The sequence below is a fragment of the Drosophila obscura genome, unplaced genomic scaffold (assembly GCF_018151105.1).
Source record: "Drosophila obscura isolate BZ-5 IFL unplaced genomic scaffold, ASM1815110v1 contig_200, whole genome shotgun sequence".
NCBI classification, from domain to species: Eukaryota; Metazoa; Arthropoda; class Insecta; order Diptera; family Drosophilidae; genus Drosophila; species Drosophila obscura.
The window spans coordinates 2,674,335-2,697,316 of NW_024542791.1; the positions used below are offsets into that span (position 1 = coordinate 2,674,335).

Below are 22,982 nucleotides of genomic sequence, written 5' to 3' on the forward strand. Positions count from 1 at the left end.
GCCCGTTTGTCTATTTTTTAGGATATTCAAGAATAAAGAATATAGCATTAAATATATAGAGTTACGAACTAAAATTCGTAACTAAAAATGTAGCCTCAAATCAAAGATTTAAATAATTGGCGCCTTCCAGAATTTAGTTAGGCTGTCAACCCTAAACAGAGCGCGTTTAAACAGCTGGTTCCAAAGCTTTCCATTTGACAGGCAGTCGTAGAGGGCACCACCACACACCAGCTGCTGCTGCCCAACAGAGCTGCAAAATCATCGATGGTGGAAACATCGATGTTTTCAACATCGAAAATTGTTAAAAAATAAAAAAATTTCCTAGAAATTTGTAAAAACAACAGCAAACACACAATTACATAAATTCAGCTTCATTGCTTAAAATAATTAGCAAAAACAAAAAATCAATTTCTTAAAAAAAAAACAATAATACTGACTCATTTCTTAAAACTATTAATTTTTGTTTGAGATCTATTCGTCATTTAGCCATTGGTTCGTTGATAAAAACGGTTGCTGGAACTGATAAATATTTATTTGAGCATTGCGCAAGAGAACCAAATTGTGTTTCATTACTAACTTGATATGCGCAAAAACTTGTCCATTTTAACCGAAGGAACCACCAACCAAATTGAGATAAACAAAACAAAACAAATGCCTCATGTCAGTGAATGCAGTGAAACGTAGATGATACAAAAAAAACCATCGATGCATCGCACAATTATAAAAACATCGACGGAATCGATGTTAACATCGATGTTTTTGCAGCCCTACCGCCCAAACAAGAACAAAAAGCATGACTATGCTCGCGCTGAAACACACAAACAAAAAATAAAATACGCATGTATGACCTTCGTACAAGGTGACTGGGGCAAAGAGAGAATAACTCCGAAGAGCACGCGAGCGAGCGAGGGTGGGAGAGTGAGCAACATAATGAAGATTGTGTGCCAGAGAGTGCATAATGACGGAATGCAAGTGACGCTCTGCTCTGCTACGCTCTGGGAGAGCTGATAAGAACCACTGTGTGTGCGCGTGTGTGTCACTGTGTGGTATGTATATTTTTACAAGAGAGCGCGAGAAAGCTTTTGATGAAAAAAAACAAAAGCTAATGTCACAGCGTCGTCTGAGAAGTGCTCCGGAATTGGCAGCGAACGGTCCTCTTGGTTTCTTGTTCGATTCTTGTCGCATTCGCTTTTCCGTTTTCCACACACGCGCACCCACGCATCGGAACAGAATCTGCCTAAATATATATAGTATATATATAAATTGTAAAAAAAGAGTCATATACCGTATATAACTAGGACAACCATGTCGAAGCCCCAATCGGACGCGGATCGACGCAAGCAAATCTCAGTGCGCGGCATAGCCGAGGTGGGAAATGTGACCGAAGTGAAGAAGAACTTCAATCGCCATCTCCACTACACCCTGGTGAAGGATCGCAATGTGGCCACGCTGCGCGATTATTACTTTGCCCTGGCGAACACCGTCAAGGACAACATGGTGGGACGCTGGATACGCACACAGCAGCACTACTACGAGAAGGATCCCAAGGTGAGATTGCGGATGACATTTATTACCTCCGTCCCACCGCCCACCGCACGCACTCCAGGGCGGACTATTGATTTTACGGGGCCCACCTTCATGGAAATTTCCAAAAAAAAAAAACAAACAAAACATAGAGAAACTCCCCTAACCTAACTTTGGCGCCGGAATTTGTGGGCTCCAGGCTAAAGGGCGCCTCAGAAATTCGATCCAATTTACTTTATATTTCATTTTTATTTGGCTATTACGACATTTTTTTTTTTGGTGCGGCCTGTTATCCGCCAATTTATTGCGCTGTCCGCTTCGGTGGCCAAATTTATTTTTCACATCTGTTCGCTTGCTGCACTTCCTTCGCTTTTGTTTTCCTACCCGTTCGCAATTATCTCTCGCCTCTTGCCTAATTGCACACCAATTTCTTCTGGCAACATGTCCCATAGAGATCTGTTTGCTGCAATTGGGATCAATGCCAAAAACGTGAGAATGATGTGTGACGAGAGAATGCCCAAAATTCCCATTGCAATACTTTCACTGCACACAAAATTGGTTGTTGTTTTTTTTTTTTTGGTGCTGGGGGGAGGTGTAACCAAAAGGCACAGCAAGATGAAATGCCGGTTACTGAGAGTGTTCTGCTCTAGCAGCTGATTTGTGGGCTAAACAGCTTATAAATAGCTTCTCAGCTGTCGCCGTGCTGCTTATAGAATCTATAACTACATATACACACTATATCTATAAGTGAATATCTATTAAGTATATTAGCTTTGTCGCTGAAAGAGGCTTCCTTTTGTATGTTTTTTAGTTTTACTTGAGAAAAGCTAAGTCCAGTGTCGTCTCTCATTGACAAATGTTTCCAACTTAATTGGCATACAATTTGCTTGAGTGTACATCTCAATTTCTTTTCTTTCAACATTTCTAGGGCTAATGGAAGATATCCGCACTAGAAATATTGATACATTTTGTAGCTAAATTCGTAGAAAATACGCCCAAGCTTAGCTCTATTTTATTCTGCCACTTTTACATACATACATACACGTATATTTTATTACCGGCTCCACCAACCGTATCCATCAGATACACAAGTTACTCAACACGTGCCCAAAGCGTGAGAGCTTTTCATTAGCAAATATTTTTTGCAGCATGACAACTTTTTGTCCTTGTCTGAATGTCAGCTTAAATCTCTTTCAATTTGGTGCCCAACCCCCCCTTAATATCTCACAGATACAACCAGAACTTCACCAATCTATTAATTATTCATTGAGCACAAATATTTGGTGCGCCACACCAATTTCGACACCCAAAAGAAAAAACTTTCCGGGTGTAGTGCATACATATATATTTTTTGGACTCTTTCAATTTAACTAATTTCGAGGAGAACTTGCTGCTGTTGTTGTTGCTTCTATGTGTGGCAACAACAAGCTAGGTATAGTTGGCATTAATATAGACAACAACCGACCGACACACATATTTTCAAGGTCAATCAAAGGTTATTAACAACAAAACGAAAGCGTTTTTGCCCCCCTTGTCGGACGCCGCCTGACAAAAATATCAAGGAAAATTTCTGGGTATATATGTATATGTATATTTCTTTGCAGGTTTTTCTTTTATTTTTATTTCGGGTACACTTTTTGGGGAATGGGATGGGATTGTATGCGCTGGCTGGTCGTTTATCATTTGGTTGAGTTCAATTTTTCCCTTACGTTCAGTTTTATGGAATTTTTATGTTACCCATTAATAGATTCGATGTTTTTGTTTAGTTTTTGGGCAGTTACATACAATGCAATTAAGTCACGCAACCATCAGAGCAGAGAGAGAGAGACATAGAGTGGGAGAGGGAGCACGCATGGGGTTGATGTTATCTCATGGATACTTGAACAGCTGTTGTGCTTGTGTCCAGAGTTGGATCTAATTGAAAAAGCACTTTACGAGTACGTCCACTTTCATTGTATCTATCTATTCCAATCTGCGGTAATTTACTGCTATGTAAATTGAAGAAAGTTCATTGGGTTTGATAACCTCCGCTGGCTGTGAAAAGAATGGAAGAGATCTCTGTAAGTTTCCTAAGTGGAAACTTTGTGCCACTGAATCTCCTCCATATGTTTCCACGACTTATCACCTAATGGAAAGTCAATTAAACTAATACCCCTTTGGCTATCAGGCATCAATGATTGTTTAATGCCGAAACAGCAAAACTATTAAATTACCCCTATGGCGCTTCCTCATGCACATCTGCTAAACTTTAACATATACGTATATTGTGGTTATAATGCAGCCAATCTATACATGATATACATATAGGAAAAACAAAAGCTAACAAATATCATTTGTTGTTATCAAAAGCCGCAGCAAACAACAACAACAACAACAAATAAACAGATGTCTGGCTATAATTTGCTTTCGGTTTGGGCCAGAACGTTTGCCAAAGGCCCTACAGCTATCTGCAGCTATGTGAAATGGTAGGGAACATGTAAAGTTGAATGACTTGAAGAGCTTTTACGAAGTATATTGACCCAAAAATTTACGTTTCGACCGGCTTTTGATAAGATAAGCGAAGAAAGCTTATACAGATTTTGAGAGTGAGGTAGGGTCATGCTTAGACGTGCTGCTCATAATGAGGGGAATTTTTAGGTGATCTAAATAAAATCTACTGCTCAACTTTTATCTAAGCGAGGGGGAAAACCTTAGCTTACGAACTTTGCAATAGCAAATATATTTAATATATTTATATTTAATAATATATTTAATGACTGGGGTGTACCTTCCTCGCCGCTTTGAAACATTATATCCCATTCTCAATGTCTGAAACTCTATAACTAACTTTTCTTCTACATTTTTTTAACTTTTCATCATACAACCTTTGTATTCCCACGTCCAACTAATGATACTTTGGGAACCAAATCGAACCAATAGTATTCAAGCATATTACTGTCAAAAGTCTATAAAAATATATAGCAAATATTCTACTAATTTCATCCCACAACTAATTACATTTCAATGTCCATTACTTCTTTGTACCTTGTACCCCACACCCCAAAATCTATAGGTAACTTGTCTAAATGTTTTGCGAAATGTTTTCTTATCATAAATCTCAACCCTTTAACCTCCGTTTCACCTAGACGTGCTACGAGTATTATGCACAAACAAGATCCCTCAAACAAATCTCAGACTAATTAGATGTGGGGCAGGCAGCAACAGGCCAGCATGCGCCTGGGGTATGCGCTTTTTTAGGGCATAGTTTACATATTAGCCGCTGATAAGGGAATGTTCGCCGCATAGTCGCATACCTTGGAGCTTGGGGATTAGTGCCTTTAAGTGGCGACACTGCCAACGATGATGAAGCTGATCATCATAACCCTAGCATTGACCAGAGATGGGTGCAGCAGATAGATTCACATTCCATTCCGATTCATTTGATTCATGCTGTGCATTCAATCATACAAAGTGCACTTCCCCCTGATAACTGTTGCTACAAACAATCCAATGCCCTTGTAACATTACGGCAATCAGCGGGCAACCGATAAGAATCGGATCGAATCGCTAACCCAATGGAATATAACCTCTATTAATAGTTTCCACTAAGGCTGCCCTGAAATTAGCAAACGATTCCAGTTATTGATAATGGCAATGTTCGTTTGGAGAGCACTGGGTGACCTTGTGGGGTAAACATCTGGCATACCGGCACCGGCACCCACACCAACTGAGTCTCCGATCGATCGATCGATACGATTCCTTATCAGGTGGCAATGTGCATATAGCTGTACGGGTGCATGCTGTACAGTTGAGCCTGGGCTAAGGCGTAATGGAACCTTGCACTTGGCGAATAATAATTCACGGGCAAAACAAAACCGGTTTCTGCTTTGTTTGGAATGATCATCTAAAGCCAACTATCTCTCTCTCTCTCTCCCTTTCTCGTTTAAACTCTTTAAACTTTTCTCTTAAATTCTTTAAAGATACGCTCTTTAATTCACTAAAGAGGGTACATAATTTATGGTTGGGTTTATTTTTGAGTGTTTATCGAAGTGTTTCAGGTTTATGATTGCTAGAATTATACTCGCGAAAGAAAAGGGCATGTTAAAATCATTTTATTTAAAATTGAATCTATATATAAGACAATTTAAAATAAATAAAATATATATAATTTGTTGGAAATGAATTTAATATTTAGAATATGAATGTCATTTAATTTGAATCTGTCATTTAATTTGATTACACAAATATTTCATTTAAATCTGAAATATGTTTAAATTTAAATGCAAATATTTTTTTCGCACAATTGCCGCTATCTACGAAAATCTATTAAATATAGTTTAAATCAAATATTTAATTTAAATATTAAAATATATGACAGTTCAAATTTTGGATTTGCTTATTGGGCACTCAAACGGGCTCCGCGGGCTCCGCGGGCTCGACGTTTCTTTATGTTCTGTTGAGGAGGCTCTGATGGTTCATCGGGAGGAGCAGGAGCACGTTGAGCTTTCCTGGTCATGAACACCTTAATCAAAATAAAGATCGATAACAGCACAATTGCTCCCAGTGCCATATCGTTGCGGTGCTCCTGTGCCATACCCATAGCCTGTGTCCACAGCGTCATTTCCGGTGCTGCCTCGGGTTTTGACTTGCGCCAAGAAAACATTGATTTCAATTTATTAGTCATCTGGAATATTTGATTTAATTTTAAATTTATATTTTTATTTCTTTACGACATACCTTCAGGTGACTGAAGTAGTTATTTTATTTTTTTTTTTTGGGAGATGTTTCTACAACTCCAACTTTTCTTGATTGAATAAATGTTTTTGGCAGGTGCTCTGAAGCTGTAGAAGTTTAAGTGCACGACTGCTTTTCGGAGCTGGTTTTGTTTTTTTTTTTTTTGGTTTAAAAAAATGGAAACGAAATGTGGAATAAAATATTTAAAAAAATGTATCAAAGTATTCTGCAGTCCCTCAATCTTTGAAAACAAGTGAAAATTATCATAAAATATTGACTTAAAGACTATTAAATTAGTATTAAATAATGCTAATAATCCATGAGGATTTTTTCAATCCTGTAACCGTATTATAGAATTATTTTCCCCAGTCCCAATTTATTTAATAATAATCCCTTGAATATGGTTGTTAATTTCTTTCAGCGTGTGTACTACCTCTCGCTGGAGTACTACATGGGTCGCTCCCTCACCAACACCATGATCAATCTGGGCATCCAGAGCGAGTGCGAGGAGGCCATGTACCAGATTGGACTGGACATTGAGAATCTCGAGGAGATGGAGGAGGATGCCGGTCTGGGCAATGGTGGTCTTGGTCGTTTGGCCGCCTGCTTCCTCGACTCGATGGCTACTCTGGGCCTGGCCGCTTATGGCTATGGCATCCGTTATGAGTACGGTATCTTTGCCCAAAAGATCCAGAACGGTGAGCAGGTGGAGACGCCCGACGATTGGCTGCGTTATGGCAACCCATGGGAGAAGGCACGTCCCGAATTCATGCTGCCGGTTCATTTTTATGGCCGTGTGATCGATACGCCCGAGGGCAAGAAGTGGGTGGATACCCAGAAGGTGTATGCCATGCCCTATGACAATCCCATTCCCGGCTATGCCAACAATCATGTGAACACGCTGCGTCTGTGGTCGGCCAAGGCCCCAATTGACTTCAACCTGAAGTTCTGTAAGTATCAAATACTGATATTCCCTCCCACCCATACTCCTATTGAGTGATCTCTCATCTCTCGGATTACAGTCAACGATGGTGACTACATTCAGGCCGTGCTGGATCGTAATTTGGCCGAGAATATCTCGCGTGTGCTGTACCCCAACGACAACTTCTTTGAGGGCAAGGAGCTGCGTCTGAAGCAGGAGTACTTCATGTGCGCCGCCACTCTCCAGGACATCATTCGTCGCTACAAGGCCTCGAAGTTTGGTTCCCGGGAGGCGGTGCGCAACTCCTTTGATCACTTCCCCGATAAGGTGGCAGTCCAGCTGAACGATACCCATCCATCGTTGGCCATACCTGAGCTGATGCGCATCCTCATCGATGAGGAGCATCTGACCTGGGAGAAGGCATGGGATATTACCACCCGCACCTGTGCCTACACCAATCACACGGTGCTGCCCGAGGCTTTGGAGCGCTGGCCCGTGTCCCTGCTGGAGTCGATTCTGCCCCGTCATCTGCAGATCATCTATCACATTAATTTCCTGCATATGGAGAATGTGAAGAAGAAGTTCCCCACCGATCTGGATCGCATGCGTCGCATGTCGCTCGTGGAGGAGGATGGCGATAAGCGCGTCAATATGGCCCATCTGTCGATTGTGGGCTGTCATGCTGTCAACGGTGTGGCTGCCATTCACTCGCAGATCCTGAAGGATTCGCTCTTCCATGACTTTTACGAAATGGATCCCAGCAAGTTCCAGAACAAGACCAATGGCATCACGCCACGCCGCTGGCTGTTGCTGTGCAATCCGGGTCTGTCCGATCTGATTGCCGAGAAGATCGGTGACGAGTGGCCCGTGCATCTGGATCAGTTGGTGGCCCTGAAGAAGTGGGCCAAGGATCCCAACTTCCAGCGTAATATCGCACGCGTGAAGCAGGAGAACAAGCTGAAGCTAGCCACCTTACTGGAGGCTGACTATGGCGTAAAGATCAATCCCTCTTCGATGTTCGATATCCAGGTGAAGCGCATCCACGAGTACAAGCGCCAGCTGCTCAACTGCCTGCACATCATTACCCTGTACAATCGCATCAAGAAGGATCCCACAGCCAGTTTCACGCCGAGGACCATCATGATCGGTGGCAAGGCCGCACCCGGCTACTATGTGGCCAAGCAGATCATCAAACTGATCTGTTCCGTGGGCAATGTTGTGAACAACGATCCCATTGTCGGAGACAAGCTGAAGGTCATCTATCTTGGAGAACTATCGCGTGACGCTCGCCGAGAAGATCATGCCCGCTGCGGATCTGTCCGAGCAGACCTCTACCGCCGGCACAGAGGCCTCCGGCACTGGCAACATGAAGTTCCAGCTGAACGGCGCCCTCACCATCGGCACGCTGGACGGTGCCAATGTGGAGATGGCCGAGGAGATGGGAATGGATAACATTTTCATTTTTGGCATGACCGTCGAGGGGGTGGAGGCCCTCAAGAAGAAGGGCTACAATGCCTACGACTATTACAATGCCAATGCTGAGCTCAAGCAGGTGATCGATCAGATCCAGGGCGGTTTCTTCAGCCCCGGCAATCCCAATGAGTTCAAGAACATTGCCGATATTCTGCTCAAATACGATCACTACTACTCGCTGGCCGATTTCGATGCGTACCTGAAGGCACAGGATCTGGTGTCCAAGACCTACCAGGTAAATATTCATAGCTAATTTTTTTCCCTGAAACTCTCTTTCTAAACTCTATTTGTCTCTCTGTGCGTGTGCAGAACCAAGCTAAATGGCTGGAGATGGCTATCCATAATATTGCGTCCAGTGGCAAATTCTCATCGGATCGTACCATCGCCGAGTATGCACGCGAGATTTGGGGCGTGGAGCCCACCTGGGAGAAGCTGCCGGCTCCCGAGGATCAGTAAAATAAATCAATTAACATTTTGCATATTATGTTAATATTGATTAACTTTACTTTTTGTTAAAGTCAAAGTCTAAAAATTTTAGGAGCCAAAAAGCAACACCAACTAAAGCTAACCCTTGGGCCGCTCAGTGCCCACAAAACGCCGAATTGTTAATATTTTATTTAATAAAAATCCAATATAAACTATTAAAAAAACGCTCTCTAATCTAAATGGAAGTAAAGCCGCTTTACTATGGAAACGAATCACAGGAGCAGCGACTGGCCCTGGCCTCAAACCAAATAAAACACCTCAGGAAAACTTTCAAAGTTAAAAAATTATTAAAGAAAATAAATAGCAAAAGAAATACCAAAACAAAGAAGTTGAATAACCCAACAAAATATAGTCGAACGCTTTCGTCTAGTAATCGGATATGCGTGTTTTAAAAATGAGATCAAAACTCAAAAATGTTAAATGTAAAAACTAATTTAAATTTAATAAAATTTGATTCGATACAAAGGACACAGCTGACCATGTTGAATATTTCCAGATTTTAGTGGGGTTTGGGGTGTAGCTACTGCAACTGAAGGACCTCAAGGAATGAGCCTCATCCAATGCTGTGATAATCCAAGCTACAGTTAATTTCAATAGGTGAATATGTGTGTATATACCAAAATATAATGGGACGCTTTTCGGACAATTTAGAAATCGCTTTCAAAAGTTAACGGAAAATGATACTACCGATTCCAGGCAAGCGTAGGAACGGGATCATGTCAATGGTCTCGTTGGGATTCATGCTGAAATAATAAAGTTAGCATAAGTAAATTCCACAGGTAGAATTTTACTTGAAAGAACTCACTCTGTGTCGCTCGCGTCTTGGTACCCATATAAAAAATATTATTACAATTCAAATTTTGGGTTTTCCTATTGTTCAATTAAACGGGCTCGACGTTTTACGGTGCTTCTCAAGTTGTATCGATGGTAGGGAGCTACGATCTGTGAAGGAGGCTCTGGTGGCTTATCAGTCAACAGTCGATGGTTGACTTCCGGCACAGCAGGAAGAGCAGGAGCACGTTGAGCTCGCCTGGGCATAAACACCTTAATTAAAATAAGGAGCAACATCATCGAAAACAGAAGAGTTGCTCCCAGCTCTAGAGTGGTGCGGTGCTCCTGTGCCATAGTTACGACCATTTCGGCGTAGTTCCACAGCGTCATTTCCGGTGCTGGCTCGGGTTTTGACTTGCGCCAAGTAAACATTGACCTCAATTTCTTAGTCATCTGGAATATTTGATTTAATTTTAAATTTATATTTTTATTTCTTTACGACATACCTTTAGTCACCTGAAGTTGTTTATTTTGTTTTTTTTGGAGATGTTTCTACAACTCCAACTTGTTTTGTATTGAATAAATGTTTTTGGTTTGTGTTCTGAAGCTGTAGAAGTTTTAGTGCACGACTGCTTTTGGAGCTGGTTTTGTTGTTTGATTTGAAAATGGAAACGAAATGTGGGATACAATATTTAAATACAAAAATGTATGAAAGTATTCTGCAGTTCCTCCATCTTTGAAAACAAGTGAAAATCAGCATAAAATATTGGCTTAAAGACTATCTGGGCATCTTATATATAAGACAATTTAAAAGAAATAAAATATATATAATTTGTTGGAAATGAATTTAATATTTAGAATATGAATGTCATTTAATTTGAATCTGTCATTTAATTTGAATACACAAATATTTCATTTAAATCTGAAATATGTTTAAATTTAAATGCAAACATTTTTTTCCCACAATTGCCGCATCTACGAAAATCTATTAAATATAGTTTAAATCAAATATTTAATTTAAATATTAAAATATATGACAGTTCAAATTTTGGATTTTCTTATTGGGCAAACGGGCTAAACGGGGTCCGCGGGCTCCGCGGGCTCGACGTTTCTTTATGTTCTGTTGAGGAGGCTCTGATGGTTCATCGGGAGGAGCAGGAGCAATAATACAAATAATACAAATACAAATAAGGATCGATATAAGCACAAATGCTCCCAGTCCCAGATCGGCGCGGTGCTCCTGTGCCATACCCATAGCCTGTGTCCACAGCGTCATTTCCGGTGCTGGCTCGGGTTTTGACTTGCCCCAAGTAAACATTGAACTCAATTTATTAATCATCTGGAATATTTGATTTAATTTTAAATTTATATTTTTATTTCTTTACGACATACCTTTAGTCACCTGAAGTTGTTTATTTTGTTTTTTTTGGAGATGTTTCTACAACTCCAACTTGTTTTGTATTGAATAAATGTTTTTGGTTTGTGTTCTGAAGCTGTAGAAGTTTTAGTGCACGACTGCTTTTCGGAGCTGGTTTTGTTGTTTGATTTGAAAATGGAAACGAAATGTGGGATACAATATTTAAATACAAAAATGTATGAAAGTATTCTGCAGTTCCTCCATCTTTGAAAACAAGTGAAAATCAGCATAAAATATTGGCTTAAAGACTATCTGGGCATCTTATATATAAGACAATTTAAAAGAAATAAAATATATATAATTTGTTGGAAATGAATTTAATATTTAGAATATGAATGTCATTTAATTTGAATCTCTCATTTAATTTGAATACACAAATATTTCATTTAAATCTGAAATATGTTTAAATTTAAATGCAAACATTTTTTTCGCACAATTGCCACTATCTACGAAAATCTAATAAATATAGTTTAAATCAAATATTTAATTTAAATATTAAAATATATGACAGTTCAAATTTTGGATTTTCTTATTGGGCAAACGGGCTAAACGGGGTCCGCGGGCTCGACGTTTCTTTATGTTCTGTTGAGGAGGCTCTGATGGTTCATCGGGAGGAGCAGGAGCACGTTGAGCTTTCCTGGTCATGAACACCTTAATCAAAATAAGGATCGATAAGAGCACAATTGCTCCCAGTGCCATATCGTTGCGGTGCTCCTGTGCCATACCCATAGCCTGTGTCCACAGCGTCATTTCCGGTGCTGGCTCGGGTTTTGACTTGCCCCAAGTAAACATTGAACTCAATTTATTAATCATCTGGAATATTTGATTTAATTTTAAATTTATATTTTTATTTCTTTACGACATACCTTTAGTCACCTGAAGTTGTTTATTTTGTTTTTTTTGGAGATGTTTCTACAACTCCAACTTGTTTTGTATTGAATAAATGTTTTTGGTTTGTGTTCTGAAGCTGTAGAAGTTTTAGTGCACGACTGCTTTTCGGAGCTGGTTTTGTTTTTTGATTTGAAAATGGAAACAAAATGTGGGATACAATATTTAAATACAAAAATGTATGAAAGTATTCTGCAGTCCCTCCATCTTTGAAAACAAGTGAAAATCAGCATAAAATATTGGCTTAAAGACTATCTGGGCATCTTATATATAAGACAATTTAAAAGAAATAAAATATATATAATTTGTTGGAAATGAATTTAATATTTAGAATATGAATGTCATTTAATTTGAATCTCTCATTTAATTTGAATACACAAATATTTCATTTAAATCTGAAATATGTTTAAATTTAAATGCAAACATTTTTTTCGCACAATTGCCACTATCTACGAAAATCTAATAAATATAGTTTAAATCAAATATTTAATTTAAATATTAAAATATATGACAGTTCAAATTTTGGATTTTCTTATTGGGCAAACGGGCTAAACGGGGTCCGCGGGCTCGACGTTTCTTTATGTTCTGTTGAGGAGGCTCTGATGGTTCATCGGGAGGAGCAGGAGCACGTTGAGCTTTCCTGGTCATGAACACCTTAATCAAAATAAGGATCGATAAGAGCACAATTGCTCCCAGTGCCATATCGTTGCGGTGCTCCTGTGCCATACCCATAGCCTGTGTCCACAGCGTCATTTCCGGTGCTGGCTCGGGTTTTGACTTGCCCCAAGTAAACATTGAACTCAATTTATTAATCATCTGGAATATTTGATTTAATTTTAAATTTCTATTTTTATTTCTTTACGACATACCTTTAGTCACCTGAAGTTGTTTATTTTATTTTTTTTTGGAGATGTTTCTACAACTCCAACTTGTTTTGTATTGAATAAATGTTTTTGGCATGTGCTCTGAAGCTGTAGAAGTTTAAGTGCACGACTGCTTTTCGGAGCTAGTTTTGTTTTTTTCCAACTCATTTTCCAGCTTTCAGCTTCCAGTTGTGTTTCCGCTCAGCAGGATTCAGCTCAGAATTTATTTGTGTTCGATTTTGCAGTTGTTCCAGAAGATGGGACCTGATTCCAGTTGATCTTCTGATTGGCACAGATGAGGAGGAAGATAATGCAGCTTTCTCTTCTCTTTGCAGGCAGTCCAATTGTTACTTTTGGTACTTTGATGCTTATTTTATATGTAGTTGTATTGTATAGTTGTTAAATAGTTTTAGTAGTTTACGATTTAAGACTGTAAATCTGTAAATCCCATGGACCAATGGAAGTTTCTAAGGCGCCCGTCGATAACACACCGACGACGACACAATTGGGACCACAAAAGATGACAAAATTTAAGGCCAGAGGAAGTGCAACTTTAGGAAGATGATTAAAAATCATAAGGAAAGCAAACTTTTACTGCCAAATATAACACAAACATCAGCAAACAAACAAAAAAACAACGAAATCATCAAAAAAAATCAACAAAATCATCAGAAACGAAATCTGCTACAACGAACGAAACCAACGAATCGCAAACCAAGCCACAATCCAAGAAACGCCGAAGAAGAAGCCCAGAAGAAGTCTTTAATCAAGAGAAAATCATCCAGCCATCGTCTTCAACCAGACATTCAGGAAGAGGGAAAAATGAATATTACATCTGGAACAGTACTTTCGGATGAGCGTAATATTTACAATCTGGCTCGTACTCGAATGCGAGACGGAGGAACGAAGCTGTTGTGAATTCTCGATGTAGTTGTTGGCGTTGTCGTTTCTCTGCGAGTGTCAAAATATGTCATCGAAAATTGGTCGAGCTGTTTGGGGGGAGTTCAAACAATCACCGTGACACCAGATTTGTATATGCTAGAGAATATTTAAACATTGGCTAAAAAGTGATACCTACATACATGGATCCCACATTTCCTTTCCATTTTCAAATCAAAAAACAAAACCAGCTCCGAAAAGCAGTCGTGCACTTAAACTTCTACAGCTTCAGAACACATGCCAAAAACAGTTAGTCAATCGAGACAAGGTGGAGTTGTAGAAACATCTCCCAAAAAAAATAAAATAAAATAACTACTTCAGGTGACTAAAGGTATGTCGTAAAGAAATAAAAATAGAAATTTAAAATTAAATCAAATATTCCAGATGATTAATAAATTGAGTTCAATGTTTACTTGGGGCAAGTCAAAACCCGAGCCAGCACCGGAAATGACGCTGTGGACACAGGCTATGGGTATGGCACAGGAGCACCGCACCGATCTGGCACTGGGAGCATTTATGCTGATATCGATCCTTATTTGTATTAAGGTGTTTATGCCCAGGAAAGCTCAACGTGCTCCTGCTCCTCCCGATGAACCATCAGAGCCTCCTCAACAGAACATAAAGAAACGTCGAGCCCGCGGAGCCCGCGGACCCCGTTTAGCCCGTTTGCCCAATAAGAAAATCCAAAATTTGAACTGTCATATATTTTAATATTTAAATTAAATATTTGATTTAAACTATATTTAATAGATTTTCGTAGATGCGGCAATTGTGGGAAAAAAATGTTTGCATTTAAATTTAAACATATTTCAGATTTAAATGAAATATTTGTGTATTCAAATTAAATGACAGATTCAAATTAAATGACATTCATATTCTAAATATTAAATTCATTTCCAACAAATTATATATATTTTATTTCTTTTAAATTGTCTTATATATAAGATGCCCAGATAGTCTTTAAGCCAATATTTTATGCTGATTTTCACTTGTTTTCAAAGATGGAGGGACTGCAGAATACTTTCATACATTTTTTTATTTAAATATTGTATCCCACATTTCCTTTCCATTTTCAAATCAAAAAACAAAACCAGCTCCGAAAAGCAGTCGTGCACTAAAACTTCTACAGCTTCAGAACACAAACCAAAAACATTTATTCAATACAAAACAAGTTGGTGTTGTAGAAACATCTCCAAAAAAAACAAAATAAACAACTTCAGGTGACTAAAGGTATGTCGTAAAGAAATAAAAATAGAAATTTAAAATTAAATCAAATATTCCAGATGATTAATAAATTGAGTTCAATGCTTACTGGGGGCAAGTCAAACCCCGAGCCAGCACCGGAAATGACGCTGTGGAACTACGCCGAAATGGTCGTAACTATGGCACAGGAGCACCGCACCACTCTAGAGCTGGGAGCAACTCTTCTGTTTTCGATGATGTTGCTCCTTATTTAATTAAGGTGTTTATGCCCAGGCGAGCTCAACGTGCTCCTGCTCTTCCTGCTGTGCCGGAAGTCAACCATCGACTGTTGACTGATAAGCCACCAGAGCCTCCTTCACAGATCGTAGCTCCCTACCATCGATACAACTTGAGAAGCACCGTAAAACGTCGAGCCCGTTTAATTGAACAATAGGAAAACCCAAAATTTGAATTGTAATAATATTTTTTATATGGGTACCAAGACGCGAGCGACACAGAGTGAGTTCTTTCAAGTAAAATTCTACCTGTGGAATTTACTTATGCTAACTTTATTATTTCAGCATGAATCCCAACGAGACCATTGACATGATCCCGTTCCTACGCTTGCCTGGAATCGGTAGTATCATTTTCCGTTAACTTTTGAAAGCGATTTCTAAATTGTCCGAAAAGCGTCCCATTATATTTTGGTATATACACACATATGTACCTATTGAAATTAACTGTAGCTTGGATTATCACAGCATTGGATGAGGCTCATTCCTTGAGGTCCTTCAGTTGCAGTAGCTACACCCCAAACCCCACTAAAATCTGGAAATATTCAACATGGTCAGCTGTGTCCTTTGTATCGAATCAAATTTTATTAAATTTAAATTAGTTTTTACATTTAACATTTTTGAGTTTTGATCTCATTTTTAAAACACGCATATCCGATTACTAGACGAAAGCGTTCGACTATATTTTGTTGGGTTATTCAACTTCTTTGTTTTGGTATTTCTTTTGCTATTTATTTTCTTTAATAATTTTTTAACTTTGAAAGTTTTCCTGAGGTGTTTTATTTGGTTTGAGGCCAGGGCCAGTCGCTGCTCCTGTGATTCGTTTCCATAGTAAAGCGGCTTTACTTCCATTTAGATTAGAGAGCGTTTTTTTAATAGTTTATATTGGATTTTTATTAAATAAAATATTAACAATTCGGGGTTTTGTGGGCACTGAGCGGCCCAAGGGTTAGCTTTAGTTGGTGTTGCTTTTTGGCTCCTAAAATTTTTAGACTTTGACTTTAACAAAAAGTAAAGTTAATCAATATTAACATAATATGCAAAATGTTAATTGATTTATTTTACTGATCCTCGGGAGCCGGCAGCTTCTCCCAGGTGGGCTCCACGCCCCAAATCTCGCGTGCATACTCGGCGATGGTACGATCCGATGAGAATTTGCCACTGGACGCAATATTATGGATAGCCATCTCCAGCCATTTAGCTTGGTTCTGCACACGCACAGAGAGACAAATAGAGTTTAGAAAGAGAGTTACAGGCAAATTATTAGCTATGAATATTTACCTGGTAGGTCTTGGACACCAGATCCTGTGCCTTCAGGTACGCATCGAAATCGGCCAGCGAGTAGTAGTGATCGTATTTGAGCAGAATATCGGCAATGTTCTTGAACTCATTGGGATTGCCGGGGCTGAAGAAACCGCCCTGGATCTGATCGATCACCTGCTTGAGCTCAGCATTGGCATTGTAATAGTCGTAGGCATTGTAGCCCTTCTTCTTGAGGGCCTCCACCCCCTCGACGGTCATGCCAAAAATGAAAATGTTATCCATTCCCATCTCCTCGGCCATCTCCACATTGGCACCGTCCAGCGTGCCGATGGTGAGGGCGCCGTTCAGCTGGAACTTCATGTTGCCAGTGCCGGAGGCCTCTGTGCCGGCGGTAGAGATCTGCTCGGACAGATCCGCAGCGGGCATGATCTTCTCGGCGAGCGTCACGCGATAGTTCTCCAAATAGATGACCTTCAGCTTGTCTCCGACAATGGGATCGTTGTTCACAACATTGCCCACGGAACAGATCAGTTTGATGATCTGCTTGGCCACATAGTAGCCGGGTGCGGCCTTGCCACCGATCATGATGGTCCTCGGCGTGAAACTGGCTGTGGGATCCTTCTTGATGCGATTGTACAGGGTAATGATGTGCAGGCAGTTGAGCAGCTGGCGCTTGTACTCGTGGATGCGCTTCACCTGGATATCGAACATCGAAGAGGGATTGATCTTTACGCCATAGTCAGCCTCCAGTAAGGTGGCTAGCTTCAGCTTGTTCTCCTGCTTCACGCGTGCGATATTACGCTGGAAGTTGGGATCCTTGGCCCACTTCTTCAGGGCCACCAACTGATCCAGATGCACGGGCCACTCGTCACCGATCTTCTCGGCAATCAGATCGGACAGACCCGGATTGCACAGCAACAGCCAGCGGCGTGGCGTGATGCCATTGGTCTTGTTCTGGAACTTGCTGGGATCCATTTCGTAAAAGTCATGGAAGAGCGAATCCTTCAGGATCTGCGAGTGAATGGCAGCCACACCGTTGACAGCATGACAGCCCACAATCGACAGATGGGCCATATTGACGCGCTTATCGCCATCCTCCTCCACGAGCGACATGCGACGCATGCGATCCAGATCGGTGGGGAACTTCTTCTTCACATTCTCCATATGCAGGAAATTAATGTGATAGATGATCTGCAGATGACGGGGCAGAATCGACTCCAGCAGGGACACGGGCCAGCGCTCCAAAGCCTCGGGCAGCACCGTGTGATTGGTGTAGGCACAGGTGCGGGTGGTAATATCCCATGCCTTCTCCCAGGTCAGATGCTCCTCATCGATGAGGATGCGCATCAGCTCGGGTATGGCCAACGATGGATGGGTATCGTTCAGCTGGACTGCCACCTTATCGGGGAAGTGATCAAAGGAGTTGCGCACCGCCTCCCGGGAACCAAACTTCGAGGCCTTGTAGCGACGAATGATGTCCTGGAGAGTGGCGGCGCACATGAAGTACTCCTGCTTCAGACGCAGCTCCTTGCCCTCAAAGAAGTTGTCGTTGGGGTACAGCACACGCGAGATATTCTCGGCCAAATTACGATCCAGCACGGCCTGAATGTAGTCACCATCGTTGACTGTAATCCGAGAGATGAGAGATCACTCAATAGGAGTATGGGTGGGAGGGAATATCAGTATTTGATACTTACAGAACTTCAGGTTGAAGTCAATTGGGGCCTTGGCCGACCACAGACGCAGCGTGTTCACATGATTGTTGGCATAGCCGGGAATGGGATTGTCATAGGGCATGGCATACACCTTCTGGGTATCCACCCACTTCTTGCCCTCGGGCGTATCGATCACACGGCCATAAAAATGAACCGGCAGCATGAATTCGGGACGTGCCTTCTCCCATGGGTTGCCATAACGCAGCCAATCGTCGGGCGTCTCCACCTGCTCACCGTTCTGGATCTTTTGGGCAAAGATACCGTACTCATAACGGATGCCATAGCCATAAGCGGCCAGGCCCAGAGTAGCCATCGAGTCGAGGAAGCAGGCGGCCAAACGACCAAGACCACCATTGCCCAGACCGGCATCCTCCTCCATCTCCTCGAGATTCTCAATGTCCAGTCCAATCTGGTACATGGCCTCCTCGCACTCGCTCTGGATGCCCAGATTGATCATGGTGTTGGTGAGGGAGCGACCCATGTAGTACTCCAGCGAGAGGTAGTACACACGCTGAAAGAAATTAACAAGCGGATTGAAGGGATTATTATTAAATAAATTGGGACTGGGGAAAATATTTATAAAATACGTTTACAGGCATTAGCATTATTTAATACCAATTTCATAGTCTTTAAGCCAATTTTGTATTCTTATTTTCACTTGTTTTCAAAGATTGAGGAACTGCAAATTACTTTCATACATTTTTTTATTTAAATATTGTATCCCACATTTCGTTTCCATTTTCAAATCAAAAAACAAAACCAGCTCCGAAAAGCAGTCGTGCACTTAAACTTCTACAGCTTCAGAGCACAAACCAAAAAACATTCATTCAAACAACACAACTCCAAGTAGAAACATCTCCCAAAAACACAAAATAAAGTACCTCAAGTGAAAAAAATGGTATGTCGTAAAAAAATAAAAATTTAAAATTAAATCTAAATCAAAATTCAAAATTCCAGATTAATAAAATTAGTGCAATGTTTACTTGGGGCAAGTCAAACCCTGAGCCAGAACCGGAAACTTCGCTGTGGACTGTGGAGGTGCCGCTCCTCCTGCTTCGCCTGAAGTCAACCACGGACCGATGGCTGATGAACCATCAGATCCTCCACGCCTCCACGCCTCCTTAATTAAATAAGGAGCACCATCATCGAGAACAGAACAATTGCTCCCAGCTCTAGAGTGGTACGGTGCTCCTGTGCCATAGCCACGACCATTTCAGCGATTTGCGTATTTTAAAAATGAGACCAAAACTCAAAAATGTTAAATGTAAAAACTAATTTAAATTTAATTAATAAAATTTGATTCGATACAAAGGACACAGCTGACCATGTTGAATATTTCCAGATTTTAGTGGGGTTTGGGGTGTAGCTACTGCAACTGAAGGACTTCAAGGAATGAGCCTCATCCAATGCTGTGATAATCCAAGCTACAGTTAATTTCAATAGGTGAATATGTGTGTATATACCAAAATATAATGGGACGCTTTTCGGACAATTTAGAAATCGCTTTCAAAAGTTAACGGAAAATGATACTACCGATTCCAGGCAAGCGTAGGAACGGGATCATGTCAATGGTCTCGTTGGGATTCATACTGAAATAAAAAAGTTAACATATGTAAATTCCACAGGTAGAATTTTACTTGAAAGAACTCACTCTGTGTCGCTCGCGTCTTGGTACCCATATAAAAAATATTATTACAATTCAAATTTTGGATTTTCCTATTGTTCAATTAAACGGGCTCGACGTTTTACGGTGCTTCTCAAGTTGTATCGATGGTAGGGAGCTACGATCTGTGAAGGAGGCTCTGGTGGCTTATCAGTCAACAGTCGATGGTTGACTTCCGGCACAGCAGGAAGAGCAGGAGCACGTTGAGCTCGCCTGGGCATAAACACCTTAATTAAAATAAGGAGCAACATCATCGAAAACAGAAGAGTTGCTCCCAGCTCTAGAGTGGTGCGGTGCTCCTGTGCCATAGTTACGACCATTTCGGCGTAGTTCCACAGCGTCATTTCCGGTGCTGGCTCGGGGTTTGACTTGCCCCCAGTAAGCATTGAACTCAATTTATTAATCATCTGGAATATTTGATTTAATTTTAAATTTCTATTTTTATTTCTTTACGACATACCTTTAGTCACCTGAAGTTGTTTATTTTGTTTTTTTTGGGAGATGTTTCTACAACTCCAACTTGTTTTGTATTGAATAAATGTTTTTGGTTTGTGTTCTGAAGCTGTAGAAGTTTTAGTGCACGACTGCTTTTCGGAGCTGGTTTTGTTTTTTGATTTGAAAATGGAAACAAAATGTGGGATACAATATTTAAATAAAAAAATGTATGAAAGTATTCTGCAGTCCCTCCATCTTTGAAAACAAGTGAAAATCAGCATAAAATATTGGCTTAAAGACTATCTGGGCATCTTATATATAAGACAATTTAAAAGAAATAAAATATATATAATTTGTTGGAAATGAATTTAATATTTAGAATATGAATGTCATTTAATTTGAATCTCTCATTTAATTTGAATACACAAATATTTCATTTAAATCTGAAATATGTTTAAATTTAAATGCAAACATTTTTTTCGCACAATTGCCACTATCTACGAAAATCTAATAAATATAGTTTAAATCAAATATTTAATTTAAATATTAAAATATATGACAGTTCAAATTTTGGATTTGCTTATTGGGCAAACGGGCTAAACGGGGTCCGCGGGCTCCGCGGGCTCGACGTTTCTTTATGTTCTGTTGAGGAGGCTCTGATGGTTCATCGGGAGGAGCAGAAGCAATAATACAAATAATACAAATACAAATAAGGATCGATATAAGCACAAATGCTCCCAGTGCCAGATCGGCGCGGTGCTCCTGTGCCATACCCATAGCCTGTGTCCACAGCGTCATTTCCGGTGCTGGCTCGGGTTTTGACTTGCCCCAAGTAAACATTGAACTCAATTTATTAATCATCTGGAATATTTGATTTAATTTTAAATTTCTATTTTTATTTCTTTACGACATACCTTTAGTCACCTGAAGTTGTTTATTTTGTTTTTTTTGGGAGATGTTTCTACAACTCCAACTTGTTTTGTATTGAATAAATGTTTTTGGTTTGTGCTCTGAAGCTGTAGAAGTTTAAGTGCACGACTGCTTTTCGGAGCTAGTTTTGTTTTTTTCCAACTCATTTTCCAGCTTTCAGCTTCCAGTTGTGTTTCCGCTCAGCAGGATTCAGCTCAGAATTTATTTGTGTTCGATTTTGCAGTTGTTCCAGAAGATGGGACCTGATTCCAGTTGATCTTCTGATTGGCACAGATGAGGAGGAAGATAATGCAGCTTTCTCTTCTCTTTGCAGGCAGTCCAATTGTTACTTTTGGTACTTTGATGCTTATTTTATATGTAGTTGTATTGTATAGTTGTTAAATAGTTTTAGTAGTTTACGATTTAAGACTGTAAATCTGTAAATCCCATGGACCAATGGAAGTTTCTAAGGCGCCCGTCGATAACACACCGACGACGACACAATTGGGACCACAAAAGATGACAAAATTTAAGGCCAGAGGAAGTGCAACTTTAGGAAGATGATTAAAAATCATAAGGAAAGCAAACTTTTACTGCCAAAAATAACACAAACAACAACAAACAAACAAAAAAACAACGAAATCATCAAAAATAATCAACAAAATCATCAGAAACGAAATCTGCTACAACGAACGAAACCAACGAATCGCAAACCAAGCCACAATCCAAGAAACGCCGAAGAAGAAGCCCAGAAGAAGTCTTTAATCAAGAGAAAATCATCCAGCCATCGTCTTCAACCAGACATTCAGGAAGAGGGAAAAATGAATATTACATCTGGAACAGTACTTTCGGATGAGCGTAATATTTACAATCTGGCTCGTACTCGAATGCGAGACGGAGGAACGAAGCTGTTGTGAATTCTCGATGTAGTTGTTGGCGTTGTCGTTTCTCTGCGAGTGTCAAAATATGTCATCGAAAATTGGTCGAGCTGTTTGGGGGGAGTTCAAACAATCACCGTGACACCAGATTTGTATATGCTAGAGAATATTTAAACATTGGCTAAAAAGTGATACCTACATACATGGATCCCACATATCCTTTCCATTTTCAAATCAAAAAACAAAACCAGCTCCGAAAAGCAGTCGTGCACTTAAACTTCTACAGCTTCAGAGCACATGCCAAAAACAGTTAGTCAATCGAGACAAGGTGGAGTTGTAGAAACATCTCCCAAAAAAAAATAAAATAAAATAACTACTTCAGGTGACTAAAGGTATGTCGTAAAGAAATAAAAATAGAAATTTAAAATTAAATCAAATATTCCAGATGATTAATAAATTGAGTTCAATGTTTACTTGGGGCAAGTCAAAACCCGAGCCAGCACCGGAAATGACGCTGTGGACACAGGCTATGGGTATGGCACAGGAGCACCGCAACGATATGGCACTGGGAGCAATTGTGATGTTATCGATCTTTATTTTGATTAAGGTGTTCATGACCAGGAAAGCTCAACGTGCTCCTGCTCCTCC

At 40.2% G+C, this 22,982-nt stretch overlaps 2 protein-coding genes and 3 long non-coding RNA genes across 8 annotated transcripts; 2 read left to right on the top strand and 3 right to left on the bottom strand.

Moving 5' to 3' along the window:
- The first annotated feature begins 1,166 nt into the window (after positions 1-1,166).
- LOC111077020 (glycogen phosphorylase) lies at positions 1,167-9,372 on the top strand. Its single transcript, XM_022371128.2, is given in 5 exon segments — positions 1,167-1,548; positions 6,659-7,187; positions 7,260-8,422; positions 8,424-8,867; positions 8,942-9,372. Coding segments are annotated over 5 exon segments (2,526 nt in total). The 5' UTR covers positions 1,167-1,305; the 3' UTR covers positions 9,089-9,372.
- A 162-nt stretch (positions 9,373-9,534) lies between these two features.
- Positions 9,535-13,126, bottom strand: LOC121404439. 3 transcript variants are annotated; one of them, XR_005967988.1, is made up of 4 exons: positions 13,064-13,126; positions 9,924-10,342; positions 9,736-9,861; positions 9,535-9,681 (listed from the first exon to the last, which is right to left on the bottom strand). It is a non-coding gene; the product is annotated as an uncharacterized LOC121404439 (long non-coding RNA). The 3 variants fall into 3 exon arrangements; XR_005967989.1 differs by lacking the exon at positions 13,064-13,126 and adding an exon at positions 12,173-12,290; XR_005967990.1 differs by lacking the exon at positions 13,064-13,126 and adding an exon at positions 10,396-10,502.
- Positions 13,127-15,184: 2,058 nt separating this feature from the next.
- LOC111077035 lies at positions 15,185-16,086 on the top strand. Its single transcript, XR_002608102.2, has 3 exons — positions 15,185-15,226; positions 15,280-15,697; positions 15,760-16,086. It is a non-coding gene; the product is annotated as an uncharacterized LOC111077035 (long non-coding RNA).
- A 252-nt stretch (positions 16,087-16,338) lies between these two features.
- On the bottom strand, positions 16,339-18,982 carry LOC121404437 (glycogen phosphorylase-like). Its single transcript, XM_041593895.1, has 3 exons — positions 18,432-18,982; positions 16,753-18,359; positions 16,339-16,679 (listed from the first exon to the last, which is right to left on the bottom strand). The coding sequence occupies exons 1-3, from the start codon at positions 18,928-18,930 to the stop codon at positions 16,533-16,535; spliced, it is 2,253 nt and encodes a 750-aa protein (XP_041449829.1). The 5' UTR covers positions 18,931-18,982; the 3' UTR covers positions 16,339-16,532.
- Positions 18,983-19,741: 759 nt separating this feature from the next.
- On the bottom strand, positions 19,742-21,502 carry LOC111077032. Of its 2 annotated transcripts, none has more exons than XR_005967992.1 (4): positions 21,462-21,502; positions 20,101-20,519; positions 19,913-20,038; positions 19,742-19,858 (listed from the first exon to the last, which is right to left on the bottom strand). It is a non-coding gene; the product is annotated as an uncharacterized LOC111077032 (long non-coding RNA). The 2 variants fall into 2 exon arrangements; XR_005967993.1 differs by lacking the exon at positions 21,462-21,502 and adding an exon at positions 20,573-20,657.
- Positions 21,503-22,982: the final 1,480 nt, after the last annotated feature.